Here is a 19,847-nt window from a genome sequence, read left to right on the forward strand (position 1 = left end):
GGAACGTATGTCGACGCCATCGTCGTCGAAGATTTTGTTTTCCGCGTTCGGCGCGGCATGTTACTAGCAACCCTTGCCTGGGCCGCCTCCACATTCAGGCCTTTCGATTCCGATCCATCGATCATTCGGCGACGTCCTGCGATCACGGGCCAGAGCCTTAGGGTGCAAATCAGCAACTTTCTTATCCTTGTGCAGCCCCATCCTCCGAAGGATATCCTCAGACAGGTCCGGTCCAAAGTGATCTGCAAAGGAAGCAAAGCAAGAGTTAAGTAGAAATAAGTCAAAATTCAAGAAACAGAAACATTGAGAGCAGAGATGGGCCTCACGCCGACCCCACTCACCCTGTGCCAGGGCCGGTATGAGGCCGACATGGCAGAGCAGCTCATCCTGAAGGATGATCTGCGTCGGGGGGATCCATCTTTTCGACACCCCACTCTTGTCCGTCTCAAAGAGCCTCATCGCCAGCCTCTCATCCTCATTAAGAGGGACCTTGTCGGCGTCCATCTTAAGCTTTTTACGTTTAACCTATCTGTCATGCTCCGCCTTAGTCTCGCACCGCAAATTAACTTGGTGCTGGAAAGACCGGGGCAGCGGATAGTCATCCGGCACCTCAATGTACACCCACCGATCTTTCCAGTCTTTGCAAGAAGACAGCTTATCAACGGAGACGTAACCCGGCTCCATTTGCACGCTGTACCATCCGACGCGACCAGAAAATGACGGCCGCAGGTGGTGAAGCCGACGGAATAAATTAACCGTTGGGACCTCCCCCTTAAAGAGACAGAGCGACAAAGCCGACTATGGTCCTAATAGCCAACGGGTGCGGTGGGCATGGGCCGACGTTCATGGCCCTAATGATGGCCATAACGTAATCATTCAGCGGAAATCGGAGCCCGTACTCCAAGTGCCGGATGTATACACCGGTGCAGCCCGGTGGAGGACAACAGATGGCCTGACCCTCCTCAGGGATAACAATTTTGTACCCCCTGCCAAAGTGAAAGTGGCCCTCGAAAAATGTCTCGTCGGAACAACTGGCGAACTTATGGGTCCAGACACGGTCAAGGCGGACCTTACAAGCCTCGCCGTGATCCATAACGCATCCTCCCTCATCGGGATGAGCCCTTTCAAAGATCATCACCGAAATCGTCTCCGTCGTCATCATCATCATCATCCTCCCATTCCTCCAAAATTTGAGGATCAACTTCAGGAGAAGGAGACCTAGGGCCCCTGGACCTTAGCGGGATGGCGTCTAGCATCTCCTCCTCATCAAGACGCGACGCGGAATCCCCCGGCGTCGGTTTACTAGTTCCGAGCATCGCCAGAAGACATGTTTACACAAAACTCACAAGTTGAAAAGAGAAATTTGTTGGTTTACCTTGAAGAAAAGTACTAATAGGAGTAGTGACACTTTGAAAAATAGAAGAGAAAAGCCCTTGAAAGTCTAAAGAAAATTTTTGAGAAAATGAAATTGGTGCCCAATTTCAGGGATTAATTGCCCTATTTATAGGGGAAAGCCCATGAAGAAGGACCAATCGGGCTCACCCATGAAACGTCACCAATCAACAAAAGACACGTGTCGAACATGCAACCACGTGAATGTCAATCGTTGCAACGGTTGAATGTCAATCAATGCAACGGTGACAAGCGTCTTCAACACGCCCTTCATTTCTCTCTCGCCCTGTTCATCTTCCTCAACAAATTCCTAAGTATCGATCTCTCTCCGCCGGCCACATGATCAACCAAGCCGAAAGCACCGGCCTGGGGCAATCGAAACAACCTAAGCACTCTCAACCCCTGGTCTCGGCCGGCGTCGTTGCCTTTTCCACATCGGATGTCCATTACACAACCATGTGGAGGGGGGATATGGTACGGCATAAGCAGAGCCACGCCGAGGTAGAAGAAGCCGGGGCAGAAAATTTCGTCTTACGCAGAATATACGCTCAACGTACATCGGAGCCCATACCACGGCATAGACTACGCTGGGGCAAATTGATGGGGCATATTTCGCACCCGCCGACTACCAACATATTGAGCAAGGTCAAAGATATCCACAAGAAGTCAACGGCTTAGGCGGCCCTAACCGACGAGGCTCGTTTACTGTGTCGGATGGGTCCCGGCCGGGCAATCCCACAATGGGGCACACATCTCGCGAACTCATATCCAAGACCCCTCGGCGGTGAGTCACAGGCCCGCCGGCCCGCCATAGGTCCCTCGGCCGAGGGGTAGATCGATCTTTCCACCCGCTAGCCACTTGGCCACTTGGCCACTACGTGACAAAAAGTGAAAGTCTATAAATACTCCTCTACTCTCATTGAGTAAAGGATCCACAATTTAACCTAAGAATCACTATTCATCTGGTAATATCTTCCTTATCTCTCTACAATATATACTTCACCAAGTAACAACAACTTATCTTTCTAAGTTTACTGACTTGGGCGTCGGAGTGAGTTCGCTCGGCCCAAAGCCGAGCCCTCGGTTGCTCATTGTTGAGAGACCGCAAGGAGGAGTTAACAAAAGACTTCATTCTACAAGCACGGGTGGTGACAAATAACTGCTCTGGAATTACACCCGGAACAAAACAAAAAAAGAGTAAAAAAAAAAAAGAGTTAGATCGTGTTCTTTCTAACTTAATTTCAACTTAGTCCTGCTTTACTCAAATTAACTCTTACTTCAGTTTTATTTTGTACAACTCAAAAAATTAAATTCATTTCAATTCAGCTCAGCTCCATTCAGTTTATCCAAAAAGAGTAGGGCCTTAGTATTAAAGCTACATTTTAAACCCAAATAACGTTATCAAAAATTAAATGACTAGGATAAAAAAAACCTGATCAACGTTTAACTGTGTAAATAATTGATAAACTATATCCTTAATAAGTAACGATCTATGCAATGAAATGTGAACCATGAAACTTGAGTTAAAAGTATAGAGCTAAACAATTGATCATGTCAAAAGTTTGTATTGGTAAAAACATCAATTTAGTTACTTAGAGTAATACTAATAAACACGAATCACACATTTAAATTAGCGTAATATCACCCAATAATATTATATATTCTTTGTTTTTATTCACTCTGTTTCAATTAATAGTTTACATTTGTGTTGTTGTCTCCTTATAAAATAAAATAAATGTAAATTATTTAGTGGAACAGAGGGAATACAGTAATAACCTTTGAATACCATTTGGTGGATCTTGGTCCATCTTGCAATCGTTTAAGTCGTTTGAAATTTGAGCTAGGCTTCTACGGAGTATTTTGGATTTGCACCAAAAAAAAAAAAGTGAGCCAATCTTAACAAACATATTGGAAAAATATTGCAATTGGGCTGAGCAGGAGTAAAATTTCAAGCCCATCCAAACTCAAATATATATGGACTCCAGAGGAAAGATCAATTACTGGGCTCAACCGCACAAGTTCTTGTACTTCGGCCATGTTCTTTTGGACTTAATTTCAATTCATTTTAGTTCAGTTTAATTCTATTCAGGTTAATTCAGCTTCATTCAATTCAGTTTAATTCAGCTCATCTTTTCACAAATTAACTCTTACTTCAGTTCAGTTCAGCTTCATTAAGTTCAGTTCAGTTCAGGCTCCATTAAGTTCGGTTCAGTTCAGACAATTTCAGTTCAAAATAACATGGCCGAACCCTCTCAAAAACTACTACTCTGTACGAAATACTATGGATATAGTACAACTGTTGGTGTAATTTCTAAGCTTTATAACTAAATGTAATTCAAAGATAATACGTATAAACTCAGTTAAATTTGAGCATTAACGTCCAACAATTAAAATATACTCCCTCCGAATAAGTGTTTGCCCCATTTCTCTATTATATTAGTCTTGTATTTTAATGAAATGGAGTCAATGCTTTAATTCGGAGGGAGTAACTTATAAACCTTAAAATGTTTGAAAAAAATATACATTTGCTCAATTAAATTTAATATAATTGTACAAGGATAACGTATGTACGTCTGAATGAATAACCCCTTTTTTATTCCTAATCATTGTTTTTGCCATGATAATCCTATCGAGTCTTTTCGAAGAACGATCCTCAATCAACAAAGCGAACTAAAATGTTATAGATTTAGGGCTAGGAACACGATTGACATGAACTAAGCAAATTTTTCGTTATCTTTCAAGTTATTTTTACATTAACTTTTCTAAAAGGTATTTCGGATATTATATATATTTTTTTTGTTACGAATTAAATCACAAAGTTGATTAAGAGTTAGCTTAGATGGTAAGATCTCTTTTACTTCAATCATGATGCATGCGGTTATCTCGGCAGCCCCAATTGGGGTGGTTTACATGGTCCACGTGGTGACGCTGGAATGCCTGGGCCCGGGGGGAATAAACCCCTCGTCACCAAAAAAAAAAAAAGAAGTTAGGGGTTCGTTTTTTACCCACGACATAGTGCGCTCATTTGAATCACAAAGTTAATTAATGAAGACAATACTCGAATACAACACGATCCTAGGATTGCATCATTTTCCAAATTAAAATTTATAATGACTTTTAAACATTACTCCCTCCGTCTCGGTCATTGTTTTAACTATTCTTTTTTTGAATATCTCAGTCATTTGTTTACATTTTTATATTAGAAATATTTTTAATGGATAATTCGTCACTCAACAACACTCCCAAATGGTTCCTCTCCAATCTTCTCTTCGTTCTTTGTGTCACAATTAAAAATAAACAAATGAGCAGGACAAAGACGAGTATTTCGTAATCTACATTCATGTATGTGCTCTTTTGGACTGCATCCAAGCTGGCTGGAGCAAGATCAAGATTAAGAAGAATGTAGGCATGCTCGAACATGATAGCACGCTTCTTAATTGATTTCTTCTACATAACTTTTTTAATGCTTCAAACCAACAAATTCAACTCCTCTTATTGTATGTCCACATATATTCAGCTGGATTATTTTCGAGCTTATTTTAAAATTTATTTAAAATCGAGAGTACTCCATATTATGTTAAATTCAATTTCTTCTCACATTAACTAAATTTCCTTGCATTTGACAAATTAGTCAATATATTCAGCTGGATTATTTACGAGCTTATTTTAAAATTTATTTAGAATACGGAGACACGGAGTACTCCCTCTGTTTCAGTGATATGATTATACTTTTTTTTTATTTTGTGAGGGAAAAATAAAGCAAATTTTAACATATCACTGGAACGAAGAGAGTATATATTATGTTAAATTCAATTTCTCCTCACATCAACTAAATTTCCTTGCATTTGACAAAAAAAGGGCAGAAAGAAATCAAAGAATCCTAGATCTTATATACGACGGCGTTTCTTGCTTTAGCCAATTAATTAGTATTAGTAAATCTGTATTAGATTTCTTGATTTGTATACTCGTACCTTATATACGACGGCATTTCTTGTATATTCGAAAGAATATTTTCTTGATGGACGTCATAACTCATAATTTAACCTTATTATTTTATGGTCTATATACTTTATGGGTTTTTCTAATGTATGTTCTTAGAGTACACATTAATAATCTATATGCGGAAATAATAACAAGATAATCTCATTAATTATGGTAAAAATGAGTTTATTGTTGGATTATCTTGTTATTATTTCCACATATAGGTTAATATTAACGTGTGCCCTAAGGGCACACATTAGAAAAAACTCTTACTTTATACGCACTTCGCATTATAATTAGGAATTCAAATATTTAGGAACACAAAGTTAGCTAGCGTGTAGTAAAAGCTCGCATCTCTTAAATAAGTGGTCAGAAATTCGATTCATGACTCTTGCGAATGAAAAAGCCAAACATGAGAGGGGTTACCCATTAAATTACTTCCAATACATTGAAGGAGATTACCCCAGCTGTCGGTAAGGATAGTCCTGGTCAACACCAAAAAAAAAAACATATATGCATATTAGTATGATTTACTGATGATTTAAATACATCTGACCACAAGTAGGGTTAACTCAACCTGACCTAACACATTCTTAGTAGTTTTTATTTCGGCAGGCTAAGTGTGTCGGTCTTCATATGGGGGACCCGGGCTTGGTCGATTATTGGGACGGGCTTCTAGGCGGTTGGGAAAGCCTTTGGATTGTTGGCGTGACAGCACGAGTGAGCTGTGATGGCAAATCTAAGCCAAGTCTTTACAAACTTGGATCTAATTTGAGTCCATCCTTAGTCTAACCCGCTAAGATTTTTTACCCCTATTAAAATTAATTCGTGACTCCGCCACTATTCGAATCCACTACAAAGTAATTTCTTAGGTCATAACTTATAATTAACCCATTAATTTTTGCAACTTATACAACCATTTTGAGTCTATGACCCCCATAAAATAAAGAAGATCCAATGTTGGCAGTTGGCACCCTTTTGGATGATTTGCTTTCTTCAAATCCCAACACTCGTGGAGCAACAGAAGCAATGGCCCATCAACACGTGGACATCAACATCAAAGTTGGGCCCACAAAATTAAATACTCCGTAGTTTGTCTGAGTCAATATTATAAATGTAAAAACAGGTCTGACATGAACCACAATGCCAACCCGTTTAGGTCATATTTTGGGACTCTTGATTCTACATGACTATAACAACTCATTCTTTACTTTCCAACATTGTTGTCAACTCCTCAAAAATGTCCAAACAAATTGATGTACCCTTTCCAACAAATGATGTGTGACAAATAACTTTGGAGAAAAGTTTTTTCACATGTGTCGTTGCGTGGCGGATAGTAGCGGAAATACGGCCTTTTTTTCGGGGTCTCAGGACACTCGAAATAATTTTTTGAGTAGTTTGGTGCAGTTTTTAGATAAAATTAGAATGAATTTATATTTTCATGTAAAAATAGGTGTTCAATTTTTCTTAGGACCCTAAAAAGAAACTTTTTTTTTTGGACCTGATACTGTGGCAGAGTTATATGTTCGAGCTTTAAAATGAGAAAATTTTGAAACTTTTAGGTAAAATTTACGATTTTTTTTTATTTTACCTTATTGTATTCTTCGTTCACCCCTCATTATGTTTTTTGTCTCCCTAACTACAAATCCAGACTCCGTAGTATTGAAAGTTCAAAGTACCGTTTAATAATATTGTCACTTCTAATTCGTGGATATTTGTACGCCTCTTAAATAACGCATGAGATTTAGAATGGTAAAGCAAAAAAATTAATGTAATCTACTCATTTATTAATTAAATTAAGTTGGCTTTTTATTACATGATCAAATATATATGCACTTCGTAATATGTTAGATGCCAAGAGCATTTAGATCAATTGATCATAACCATAAGTCTTGGATTAAAGCCCTAAAAATACTACAATGTTAAAACTTGCTCCAATTCAGTTTACACTAAATGATTTACACTAAAAATCAAGTATGTTAGATTGTTAGGTCACTCATAAGTCATAAGACTCATAATTATGTTAGTTTGTAGTTTTGTGCTTTGTATTATTAAGTGTAAACAAACCATTTTTTAAACCTTTATTTAAAGTACTAATAACTTAACTAAAAAAAACTTTTTACTTTTGTTTTCAATAAATGGTTGTAGTCTTGTAGATGGTGCACCCCTTATTATTGAGATGCTGCTCAATCTTGGCGCCACCCTCTCACATACACCTCTTATTATTAGGGCTCCTTACTTATTGCATGTAATGCACCCATTATTATTGAAGTCTCCACTTATTATATGTGAGAGAGTGACGTCGAGATTGAACGTCACACGACGGCGCTAACTCATTTTCCATGGTTTATACTAGTATGCATTGTGTTGGTGGGGGTAAGCAACTAATGAGATAGATATACCTTATTATTATTATGACCATTCAAACAACCTTCATGGAACCACGTTCATAAATCACAATAATCCTCTTCTTTTTATAAAAGCCTCATTTACCAACCATAATTCTTCCTTTCCTACGTTCAAACACCACCATCTTTTTCACATTTTCTTCCTACAACAAAAACATCATAGCAAAACAAAAACATCATCATGGGTTATTCGGAAACAGACTCGTCAAATTGTCGACGACACCCAAATCATAGACAATCCCCTGGAGTTTGCTCATCATGCCTAAGAGAAAAGTTATCTAAACTCAACACTTCTTCATCTTCCTTCAATCCCAAGAAACCTTATATCATTTCTGACTCGACTTCACTTTCATCAACTCCTCCATACTCAGACACTTCCTCCACCACCACCACTACCACCACCGCTGTGACTGCAACGACTATCGGTACACGTAGATCACTGGGGAGTCGACACCGGAGAAACGGGTCTGAAACTTATGTTTCAGTAGGGCTGGTGTTGAATAATGGGTTGAAAAAGAGTAGGTCAGTGAGTTGTGCTCCTTTGTCATCAAGAAGTAATAAATTAGGAGCTAATGATGTAACTAATGAGAAATTTAAGAGTTGTGTTAATGGATGTGGTGAAGTAGATAAAGAAGGGATCAAGAAGAAAAATAATGGATTTTTGAAGAAATTAATTCATTCAACAAGTAAGAAGACAAAAGGAGTTTTGATGCATTCTAAGACCATGAAAGAAAGGTCTAATCTTTCTACATATAATAATAATAATAATACTAGTAATGCTACAAATAAATAATAATTTGAATTTTCATAATTTTAATTTGTTTGATAACTAGTTATTATATGCACTTTTGATGTATATCTAAAGAAAATGAGTGAGTAATATGATTGTGATTTCAATATTTTTAAGTGCTTTTTTTTAAAAAAAAAATCATTATTATTTATAATTAGTGGTGTAAAAGAACACCAACAATATCATGTATGCATGTATGGTTGCGGTCCAATCAATTATGATATGTATCAGCATCTGAGAGAACAATGTCAACTAAATTTTAACTGATGATTGTGACTCGATAATTGGTTTTATGTCTTAATTAGTATGTTAGCTAACATGGGAATTCACTCGTCGCCATCTATTACCTTGATTTATTAGGAGTCGTTTTTCCTCGTTGAATTCTTAGTTTATTTCGGGGCTTTGCCACTCATGTGCACGAAAAAAAAAAATGTAATAGTAATATATATGAAACATTTCATTTTAATTAGGCTTACATGTAGAAGTGCATTTATCTACATTGTGAATTTGTGATAAGGGCGTGTGATAAGATATCATATAAAACCATATTTTTAAGAGATTTTAAATATATTTTCTTAAATGGTTTCTTATCATATCCCCTTAAACACACGTTAGTAAAACTGATATATAAATGTGGAACAACAGCAAGTACACCGTATTTCAGTACTTCACAAGTACAAGGGATCATAATAACACACACGAGTACACTACATCCTCTTCAATCTTCATATATAGTACGATTTGCTGATGAACTAATATTCTTATGACCAATTAAATTCGCCAAAATTAAACTTAAATGATGATTGGACTCGAACATGTCCATTTCGATCTAATTGTTTGAGGGCCAAATCACATTAATAAACATAACCGAAATAATTGGACCCGTACGATGGACACGGTTTCTTGTGTCGATTCCAATTGCCTTTAATTTGGATCAAGTTGTTGCTTGTCGGGTGTCAACATTGTGAACCTAATTGTAGTAGGCCTAGTTCATGTGGTAGACCCACATGCACCTTTGTTTGGTCTCGAGTGAATGCATTCGACAATAACGACATATTTCCTCATTTCAAGTCATTTTCATACGTTTGTTCAAATAGCTGCACAATTACAATGTTGCAGTAGATTTGTTACAATATGATGCTCTCTCTTTTCAAATCGCTGCACAATTACAATGTTGCAGCAATTGATCTCCTATGGCCTATAGTGTAGAATCGGAAATTCGGAATAGATCATAAACCTTACTCATTAAAGGGTGATTGACCCTCTCAGAACTCCAGAGACCGGAGCTATACAATCTGATAGATAAACCATCTCAACCAAAACCTTAAGGTGATGGTTAAGGCCCAACAATTATATTTATTTCCTATTACAATCGTCTAATATACATTTGTCTCTAAGAACATGTCATCTTGGAATCCATTTTTGAAATAATGGTCAAAAATAAAAAATTTATCGTTTTGGGTCGGTTTTGAAAATATTTGTCAAAATGGTGTTCACGTAGGCTCGGGAATTCTGGACCTAAAACACGCCACTCCAATGGCGTGTTTATAATGAGTACGGAAAGAAACTTCATTAAAAAATGGACTAAAACAAACACGTCATTGGGAATGGCGGGTTTCGGGGGGAAACACGCCACCCCTAATGGCGTGTCTTATGTAATTTTTTTTTTATTTTTTTTTTTTCAAGTTCAGTCAGGTGAAGAAAAAAATTGTTGTAAAGACACGCCACTACTAATGGCGTGTTTCCTTCACAAAACACGCCATTAGTAGTGGCGTGTTTCAGGTCTAGAAATCCCGAGCCTAAGTGGACACCATTTTGACAAATATTTTCAAAACCGACCCAAAACGACAAATATTTTATTTTTGACCATTATTTCAAAAATGGACTCGTCATCTTGACATCTTGTTGCTACCACGTTACTGTTCATCATGTCGGTCATCACTGTATACATCGCTATCCACTGTTGGGCGTTTCAGTCTTTGGAATATTTCATCGAGAGAGTTGGAAGAGGACGCTTGTGAAAGACGCTCACTTTCTTGGGATTGTCGTAAAGGAAGAAATTTGTTGGAACCAAAGTTTGTCTTAATATTCTGGATGCCTGACTTCATCGTCTGCCATGGAGTGAACAAACCAGACGGTGTAGCAGTGCTATTATCTGCGAGTTTTGAGCTCAAGGGTTGTCGACTCTCTTCTCTGTACTTATTGCGGATAACCTCCCCGCTCCCTCTATTTTGACGAGCCTCTGAATTTAAATTTTTCAGCAGAGTTGTATCCACACCATCGGCTATAGTGTCGTCCTGAATTGTTTGCAGTTAGTTGAGAAATCTACTAGCCCTGTTCTTTTAGACTGAAACTGTTCTGATGTGAACTGAACTGAACTTATAGGATCTGAAGTGAACTTAAATTAAGTGACTTTTAAGTCCAAAAGAACAGGGCCAAGTACCGAGTACTAAACAAGACTGCAAATGAAACATGTTTACGGTTTACCTTCTCATTCGACCCAGACTCCACGTCTAAGCTTATATTGTCGACAATTCTAGCCAACGGTGCTCTTTTGCCTTGTTCAAGCCAAGAACGCTCTGCACATCAGTTTCAGAAATGAATTTTTGCGACATTACACGTAAAGATTAAAAATTTGGAGCAACAGTACTACCTTTTTGTAAGATAATCACTCCAGATGCATCAAAACCATCCATATCATTTTGTTCACGGCCAAACCTGAATCTCATCCAGCTCCCAAAATAACTGATCACTCGATCAAAGAAGTTGCTTGCAACCAGAAGTGTGTATATAACCATAATAAGGGGGTAAATTCTGTTGAACTTTTTCCCGAAAAAAGGGACCACGTCGTCTATATTTCCCATTCTCTAAAACATCAATTTCAAACGCGATTAAGGTCTGTCATAATATTTGACACTGAACAGCTCAGAATTATGTAATCCTATAAACGTGCAGCATCTGTCAGAAAATCTACGATTTACCTCCTCAAATACTGTTTTAGCATTCTGATCAAGGCAGATGAGGTTTAGAAAGTTGTAAGAGATTGGAGGGGCATATCGAGCAACCATCCTATCAAAAGGAAGCGATTATAGCTGACGTCAGGTCAATTCTTAACGCAGGTGACAGAATATTCATTTTCCGGAAATAGAGACTGAAGAAATGACTTACGAACAAATCATAAGTAGGCTGACAGAGCTTGTTTGTCTTGGTGTCAATGAATAGAACATCAGCATTCCAATTTTGAACAATGAATAATATGTACATATGCACATGTACATTAGCGGTATAAACGCCAACACCTGGCAAGCAAAGGCGTATAGTATTACGATAATTACTGAAGTGCTGACAAAGACGGTAAAAACGAGTACAGCTTTCTGAAAAATACCTGGACATAGAACTCCTGTCTTCTGACAGATTTGATGAGAATAGAAAAAAGAGAGAGATCAACTCCACTGGGCAGCAATGTCGCCTCCGCCAGAAGAACTGCAACTGACATGCAACCAAGAACGACTGCCAGAACTCTTTGCAATTGATTCCTCATGAAACAGCGCCATAATAGCTCTGAAAGAAGCAATCATTTCTCGGTTATATATATATCCTTTGAACAGTTGAAATTATTGTAAATGCTCTGTTAGTACAAGGAAAAACAAGAAACTCTTAAGAATTCATCAAAACAGTTTCATGAAAGGATCTTAATGAAAAAGGGGGACGAAGAACTCCATATTTCGGACAGCAAATCAGTACACCACAATCATTGCCAGCTAACAAAAAAAACCTGAAGATCAAAACCTCGAGTTAATTTCACCCTCTAGAGACATAGAGTAGACATTACTTACCAATAGTATCTAAGATAGACCCAACTGAGCCGGAATGACTGCCTCTCAAACTTGAAACGTACTTCCTGAAGGGATGGCACGAGATATTGTGAGTTGTGACGAATGTTAAACAAAAAGTAGTTAACGCGTGATTGTCATGTGCCAGACCAGCGCGATAGTACGAGTGACAGACATTAAAGAACTTAAACCAGTAAATTGGAAAATCTAGTCAGAGCATCCCTATACAAGTATCTAAAGACAAACCAAACTTTTCAACATAAAATATTGTTCACTACCATTTGATTTTAGCTATGATCCTCCCAAATGACTAAGAATTTCTCCAAAAAAATCGCGTGTAGGATGCAAAGTGAATAAATTATAGTGGCAAGCCAAATGAATGGAAAGCAAGCAGAAAAAGAAACAAACCATCCAGTTACATCACGGAGCTCATAATTTTTTATGGTGTCTTCCAGTTCAAGAGCCGCCAAGACATGCGTCATATATTCACTGCAAAATGAGAAAACAGTTAGAAAACTCAGATTGTAAACCGATCCTGGAGCACTAGAACAACATCTATCATTTTAAGAATGAGATCTAACCTCTTGTACCGATAATAATCCTCATGCGCTAGTCTAAGCTGACGCCTAAGGGTAGCCATTGATTTATCATCTTCATCATAGTCCATGTCGTTTTCTCCCAATCGGCCACCTTGTGGCTTGAATGATGGATCTTCTTTGAACTGATGTATAGAAGAGTCAGGAATAATCAAGCACAGAAGCACCGAGTTGGACTTATAATATGTAGACCAAAAAGAGGTTTAAGAAACGAAATTACAAATTTCCCATACCATCTCAGCTAACATTCCGTCAATGATTTCCATGTACGGCCTTAAAGGATCACGCTTTGACATTTGGTTCGATGTTGCTTGAGCAACCTAACAGAGGACAGCACGATGAAAAATCAAAACTTGAAAGATAGAACCAAATAGCTGACACAATCAGGCTGTACTCACCACAATTGCATCTGAATAGTTCTGATGAGCTTCATCCAGTTTTGCCGCCATTTTAGCGATCTTATGGGAAAATACTTTCTGCTGAAAAGTCCAATCAGCATTTTTCCAGAGGCTTTGTGGAATTTCACTTAAACCAAAACCAAGCAGAAATGCTCCGGTAACAAGTCCAAACGTATTTGAGCAAGCCATCGCAAAAACCAGAACACCACCATTCCTGTTTCAGACGAAAAACGTCCAGAGGGATCATGACTTGATCATGTTAGACAATAATTACTCCGTATTTAAACAGCAAATCATGAAAAAATTATGACGCACCAATCCCTGCGCATAGTAACAAGTAGAACGAGTCCAACAAGACCAATCAATCCAAGAGCTAGATAATACACCAGGTTCACATGCAAGCTTGTTTTAAGTCGTTCTGTCCACGTGAAGTCTCCAGCGTCTTCATAACCCTGGATAAGGGGGACGACAGCCCTGCTTAGAAAAATCACATAGTCTAAATACTCTGTACATAAGACTATCAACAACACTGAGATGCAATATTTTGCAAAACATACAGCTACAGTTTCTGCGCCAGCCACAACCGAAAATCTAGAATAGTGCGTAACACACTGAGACGTAATGTATACAAGCGTGACAACGTACCAAGTCAGGAAAAATGTGCTCCAATATGACAAGCCCCAAGATACAGAAATTACGTGATTGTCATGCCCACCAATCGTCTGCAAGAACATCAAAATTAAAATATTACTTCCTCCGTCCAGGTCATTTGTTGTCCTTTGGTTTTGACACAAAGACCAAGGAAAGGGGAGGAGGCCAATTATTAAATGACAAGTGGAATTAATTGAGTGTGAATGATCAAATTACTCATCAAATTCATTCTTAAAATAGAAAGGACAACAAATGACTGAGACACCCCAAAATGGAAAAGGACAACAAATGACCGGGACAGAGGGAGTACCATCTATGTTACTCCGACACTTCACTTAACTGTCGTGTCGCGTGTCAGACACATGTCGGTGTCCAACACGACACGACACATCGACACTTCAATTTAGACCACTAAACAGGAAAAATCACCCAAAATAGCCGTGTCCGACACGCCGACACGTGTCTACGTGTTTGAGTAACACAGGTTTTACCATCATTTTCAGGGTAAAATGTGACAACTTAACTTCGTAACATTTTGTTATTAAATAGTTACATTTGGTCCGTCTTATTTCAGACCGTCTAAAACAAGACTTTTTTTTTTTTTGGTGTAAACCGGGGTGTCCACCGTCGACAATAGTGTATAATCCTCTCGCTGCGGGTGCTCTCACGAAGAGGTAAACCGGAGTTTGCTTCATTCCCATAGACAGGGATCGAACCCTTGACCTCGTGGTTAAGGGATGAGGTGAGCAACCACCACACTAAACCCATTTGGTTTCTGAAGCAAGACTTAATGAACTATAAATACTGGTTCCGCAATTCCACGAGAGAAAAATACATTAACAAGAGAAGGGTAGTGACGTACCGTCCAAATATCGGCAGGGACGAGGATGATGATGGAAAGCGAAGAGAACCAAGCGTATCCGACGGTGAGGTAGACATAGAACGGCACGCGTGGGCCTGCAAAGTATTTGAGGGTTACAACGACCATCCCAATTGTCATCGGCAACGATAACAAATAGAACACCCACATCTTCGCCTATAATACCGAAGATGTTTTAGCCTAGTGGTTAAGACGGAGATTAATACACAAAGTTGGTGTGATCGCTGCAAAGATTGTGAGAAGAGAAAACAAAGAAGTCGTCTGAATAAAATGATAAATAAAGAAAGTGGCGGGAGAGAGGGAGGGAGGAAAGTCGTTTTGTAATACTGATTTCGTCACGCTATTGATTATTTTAACCCAAGTTACCGTAAATCTGACCCCCTATAACGCCGCCCGTACCGATTAACTAGACCCAGTCTTGCTGCCTATCTCACATTCTCACCTCACTATTTGTCTTTTGACTTGGTTTGGGTTAGTTGTTGTCCAAGGTTAATGAGTTAATTAATGACTGACTTCGGCGTGTCTTTTTTCAGTTAGTAGATTATACATCTGATGTACTACATCAGATGATATAGTTTTTGAGTGTTAAGATAAAGGTGTTGTTTGGCCTCGCTTATGGAAAATGACTTTTCCTTTTTAAAAAGAGTTTATTCACAAGTTACTTTTCGGAAAAGTTTTAGTTGTTTGGCCATACTTTTGTAAAAGCGGTTTCTCACAAAATTTACATGTTTGGCCTAATTACTTTAATACACCTTTTGTTTGCTTATTTGGTTCTTTATGTAAAAAGTAGAAGTAGAAGTAGTAAATATCTACTTCTCCTTTTGGAGGTGAATAATAAGTTTTTGACTTCTCAAAATCACTTTTAAAACTCTCTAATTTACCATGTTTGGCCAAGCTACTACTTTTTCAATTAAACACTTTTTAAGCTTGGCCAAACAGTAAGTTTTTGAGTTTTAATCTAAAAATTTTGAGTTTTATTTTAATTTTTTTGAGTTTATTTACTTAAATTTTAATCTCAAAAAGTTACATTATAACTCAAAAAAATTACATATAAGCTCAAAAAAATTTGATTTTTGACATTACAAAACTAAAATGTAATTTATACACTCTATATTACTCGAAAAAAATACACAAAAACTCAAAAAATCATTAAGTATGATGTAGTACATCCGATGTACAATCCTTTTTCTCGTCTTTTTTCCCGTTGATTTAGTCCGGGGAATGAGTTTTATTGAGGTTTAGTTAGTGTACTTTGACTCAACTCGGTTAAAGAGACGTTTAACTTGTATTGGGGAAAGAAAGTTAAGAAATTAAATTATTTAATCGAGCTCGAACTGATTCCGAGCTTTAACTTTCTAAGCTCGAAGAGTTCTCAACCGATTCTGAGCTCAAACTCAAACTTTAGAGCAAATGCCAAACTCACTCGAGTTCAAATTCAAATCGACTCAATTACATCCCAAAAATTAGTTGATTTTGTACCATATAAACACATAATCACTAAAAATGTACTTGAAGATGACCTGCAATTTGCATAAATTTAGGTATTTATCTTAGTTTGGAGTCTTGATGCTCTAACATTGAGCACAAATTCTCATTTTAGACGATAAATTCCGCTTAAAGCCTTCAGACGGGTTTTGTCACAATTTTTTATGGTAAAATGTGACCACTTAAACTGGGTCACATTTTGTATCATAAAAATGTTTACCATTTAAACAAAGTCACATTTGACTGTAAACGAATTATATATAACGGTCTGAAACCTTCAGACGAAAATGATCGCATGAAGGAAGACCGGTTGATTCATTGAGAACTGGGCTACCGTTTCTCCTAGGACATGATGGGCTCATGCTATATCAATATGCGAGCGCAACACAGTCAAGTTGTTCTTAATCATGGCCCAGTTTCAATATGCCTAATTGATTAACATTTTACAACCCGGAAAGCTGAACAGGTTACTGCAAAACATACCATTTCACGCAAGAAATATATGAAAACGTAGAACTCGTTTCACATAAAACCTGTCAATTGCAAACTAAAATTAAGAAACAAGATGTTCATCCATATAGCATGACTCAGTTACTTACTATACGTGTGCTTTTTTTTATTTATATATAGGATATAGAAATAGAAAAATAACGTAATATTATTAATCAAATTACGCAATTATAGATAAGTAGTGTAGTTTTTTAAAAACGAGACTCTTCTATGTAGATGGGTTTGATCGGTTTCATCAAGATGTTCTTTTATTTGCTCCTTGGTATGCCTTTATTCCTCGTAAAAAGGGTTTATAGGCGCTTCCAATTGTTGGTTCTCGAGAGTGAGTTGGAGAGTATTGATCGTAGTTATGTTATCCCGGACAAATTTACAAATTGTGATACGTTTATGTAAAAACATACCCCGTTATGCTGCATTTTTGTTCCTTTTATGTAATCATGATTATGTATGTGGAGCACTCCTTTTCTTCCTATACCGTATGTCTAACTCTTTGTAACTTTAATTTCTCAAATAAAAAAGTGATCGGATGATGAACAACGGCAATAGTACCACATTTGAGATTAATTCTACTCGTTTAAGAGAGAAACATGTGAAACGTATGTTTCTATGATGTAGCTAATTTATTTTGTCTTAACCCTTGAATTAGGCCAAAGTGTGTCAATGGGCAAGATCAGGTATCGTTTGATGGATCAAAAACCAGATAATATGATCCATTCACCATTTTCATTCACAGATGGTAAAATCGAATGCATACAAAATATTAAATTGATAAATGAAATCATCAAACTATCAAAGTATCAACGATGTAGTCGACAAATTTCATCGTCACAACTCACCACATTCATATTTCATACAAATATTATTATCCCATATATAAGACCGTCTCAGTCTCTCAAATAAGAATTACGAGTATAATTAAATTAAATTAAATTAAATTATGAATCTTAAAAACAGTGAACCACGATCCGCACAGAAGTTGCAACAACAAATCTGATCCGTCCACTTCATTATAAAAGAAACAACTTTCACTAATAATCACCGTCCAATCACACGATTAAGAAGCACACGGATCACTAATACCAACCGTCAGATTACCACCCTTTAGCCCTATATAATCTCTCCCAACCCCAACTAATCCAAATTTTTCGCATTCCCTCAACTTTAATTCTACACACAAAAAAAAACCTCTTTACCTTTCAAGATTTGTCCAGGTATATCTATCTACTACTACTATGTTTTTGTTAGTCTCTGTATCTCCATCTCGATCATTTGTTTACCTTTTTCAGAACGAAACGAGACTGAGGGAGTATATCTATTTTTTTCGTTCGGTCCAATTCACGATATTTAGTATAAGGTTGTGAATTGGACCGGACGGAGATTTGTGATTAGGTTTAAATTGATGTTTAGTTAATTTGTTGAATTAAATTGCTTTGTTTGAGTAGTTAGCTGTTTTAATCACTGATTAATTTAATTATTAGCTAGAAATATGTTGGAAATCCAGATTTTTGTCTGTAGTATTTTGAGATTGTTTGATTTCAGTGATGATTCCGATTTTTATAGCTCAATCAGTGTTTAAGATAATCGGTGTGATGCTTTCTTCGTTTCTCCGTTTCATTGAATTTTATACATTTTTAAATTATGCGATGAATTTTGAAAAATGTAAACAGTTCAATGGGAGGAGGAAAACCTAGTTTTTGCTGTATTTAAGTCCTTGTGGTGGGACCCTTGGCGCACTAGTTAAGGTGTTGCTTTGTGACCGTGAGGTCACGGGTTCAAGTCCTTGGAGCGGCCTCTTGCCAAAAAGGCAAGGGAAGGCTTGCCCCTATAACACCCTTGTGGTGGGACCCTTCCCCGAACCCTCCCCTAGCGGGGACGCCATCGTGCACCGGGCTGTCCTTTAAGCGGTATTTAATCAAAGTTAAACAACAGATTGAAGACGGTATTTTAATTGAAAAACAAATGATTGAGACAGAAAGAGGAAATTGTCAATAGTTAAATCTTTTACCTAATTTGGCGTGGTTTAATCGTATTTGTGCTGTGAAATGTAATTGAATGATTGTACATTTTATGTATTATTATTGTAGATGGCTCGTACTAAGCAAACTGCGCGTAAGAGTACTGGAGGCAAGGCCCCTAGGAAGCAATTGGCTACCAAGGTAATGCTCCGTTGCCTCCCTAACTTAATTATTCAGTGAAACTTACTCTGTGTAAGTTTGCGATTTGCGAATGCTGTTGTATTGATGATTCTTTTATGAAATTGCAAATGTAGGCTGCTCGGAAGTCAGCCCCAACCACTGGTGGAGTGAAGAAGCCCCACAGGTACCGTCCTGGTACAGTGGCACTGCGTGAAATCCGTAAGTACCAGAAGAGTACTGAGCTTTTGATTAGGAAGCTGCCATTCCAGAGGCTGGTACGTGAGATAGCGCAGGATTTCAAGACTGATCTGCGTTTCCAGAGCCACGCTGTGTTGGCCCTCCAGGAAGCGGCTGAGGCGTACTTAGTTGGTCTGTTTGAGGACACTAACCTCTGTGCCATCCATGCCAAGCGCGTCACTATTATGCCCAAGGATATCCAGCTTGCCAGGAGGATCAGGGGTGAACGTGCTTAAGCTAGCACTCGCTGTCTGCTAGTGTTTCTTACATGGACTAATATAGCAGTACTTTAATGTTGGGATTTAGGAATGGTGTAGTTGAATGATGGCGGCGGTGGTGTTTAATTGCAACTTTAATATGGGTGTAGTTGTTTCTGATTAATTGTGTTTTGGGATGTCACACTTATTCTGTGTCGAACGTTCTTTCTAAATTTCAATGTAAGCTCGACATTATTTCCGTTTTTAAGTCGATCAACTGTTGGTTTTGTAGTTTGATCTCGATGTCTTTCAGATTAGGTCTTGTTTGGATCCCTCTTCCCATTCAAGCTTCTA

General features: G+C 37.8%; 2 protein-coding genes across 2 annotated transcripts; one reads left to right on the plus strand and one right to left on the minus strand.

The window, feature by feature from the left end:
* Positions 1–9,612: 9,612 nt before the first annotated feature.
* On the minus strand, positions 9,613–15,283 carry LOC141622300 (uncharacterized). The gene is made up of 15 exons (XM_074438350.1): positions 14,912–15,283; positions 14,044–14,120; positions 13,714–13,872; positions 13,399–13,612; positions 13,234–13,320; positions 12,986–13,125; positions 12,813–12,893; positions 12,408–12,472; positions 11,957–12,132; positions 11,740–11,870; positions 11,553–11,640; positions 11,225–11,438; positions 11,059–11,150; positions 10,471–10,868; positions 9,613–9,979 (listed from the first exon to the last, which is right to left on the minus strand). Exons 1-14 carry the CDS (start codon positions 15,077–15,079, stop codon positions 10,488–10,490), a joined length of 2,073 nt encoding a protein of 690 aa, XP_074294451.1. The 5' UTR covers positions 15,080–15,283; the 3' UTR covers positions 9,613–9,979; positions 10,471–10,487.
* A 2,749-nt stretch (positions 15,284–18,032) lies between these two features.
* On the plus strand, positions 18,033–19,790 carry LOC141622301 (histone H3.3). Its single transcript, XM_074438351.1, has 3 exons — positions 18,033–18,135; positions 19,009–19,080; positions 19,194–19,790. Exons 2-3 carry the CDS (start codon positions 19,009–19,011, stop codon positions 19,530–19,532), a joined length of 411 nt encoding a protein of 136 aa, XP_074294452.1. The 5' UTR covers positions 18,033–18,135; the 3' UTR covers positions 19,533–19,790.
* The last annotated feature ends 57 nt before the right edge of the window (positions 19,791–19,847 follow it).

The sequence above is a fragment of the Silene latifolia genome, chromosome X (genome assembly GCF_048544455.1).
Source record: "Silene latifolia isolate original U9 population chromosome X, ASM4854445v1, whole genome shotgun sequence".
Lineage (NCBI taxonomy): Eukaryota > Viridiplantae > Streptophyta > Magnoliopsida > Caryophyllales > Caryophyllaceae > Silene > Silene latifolia.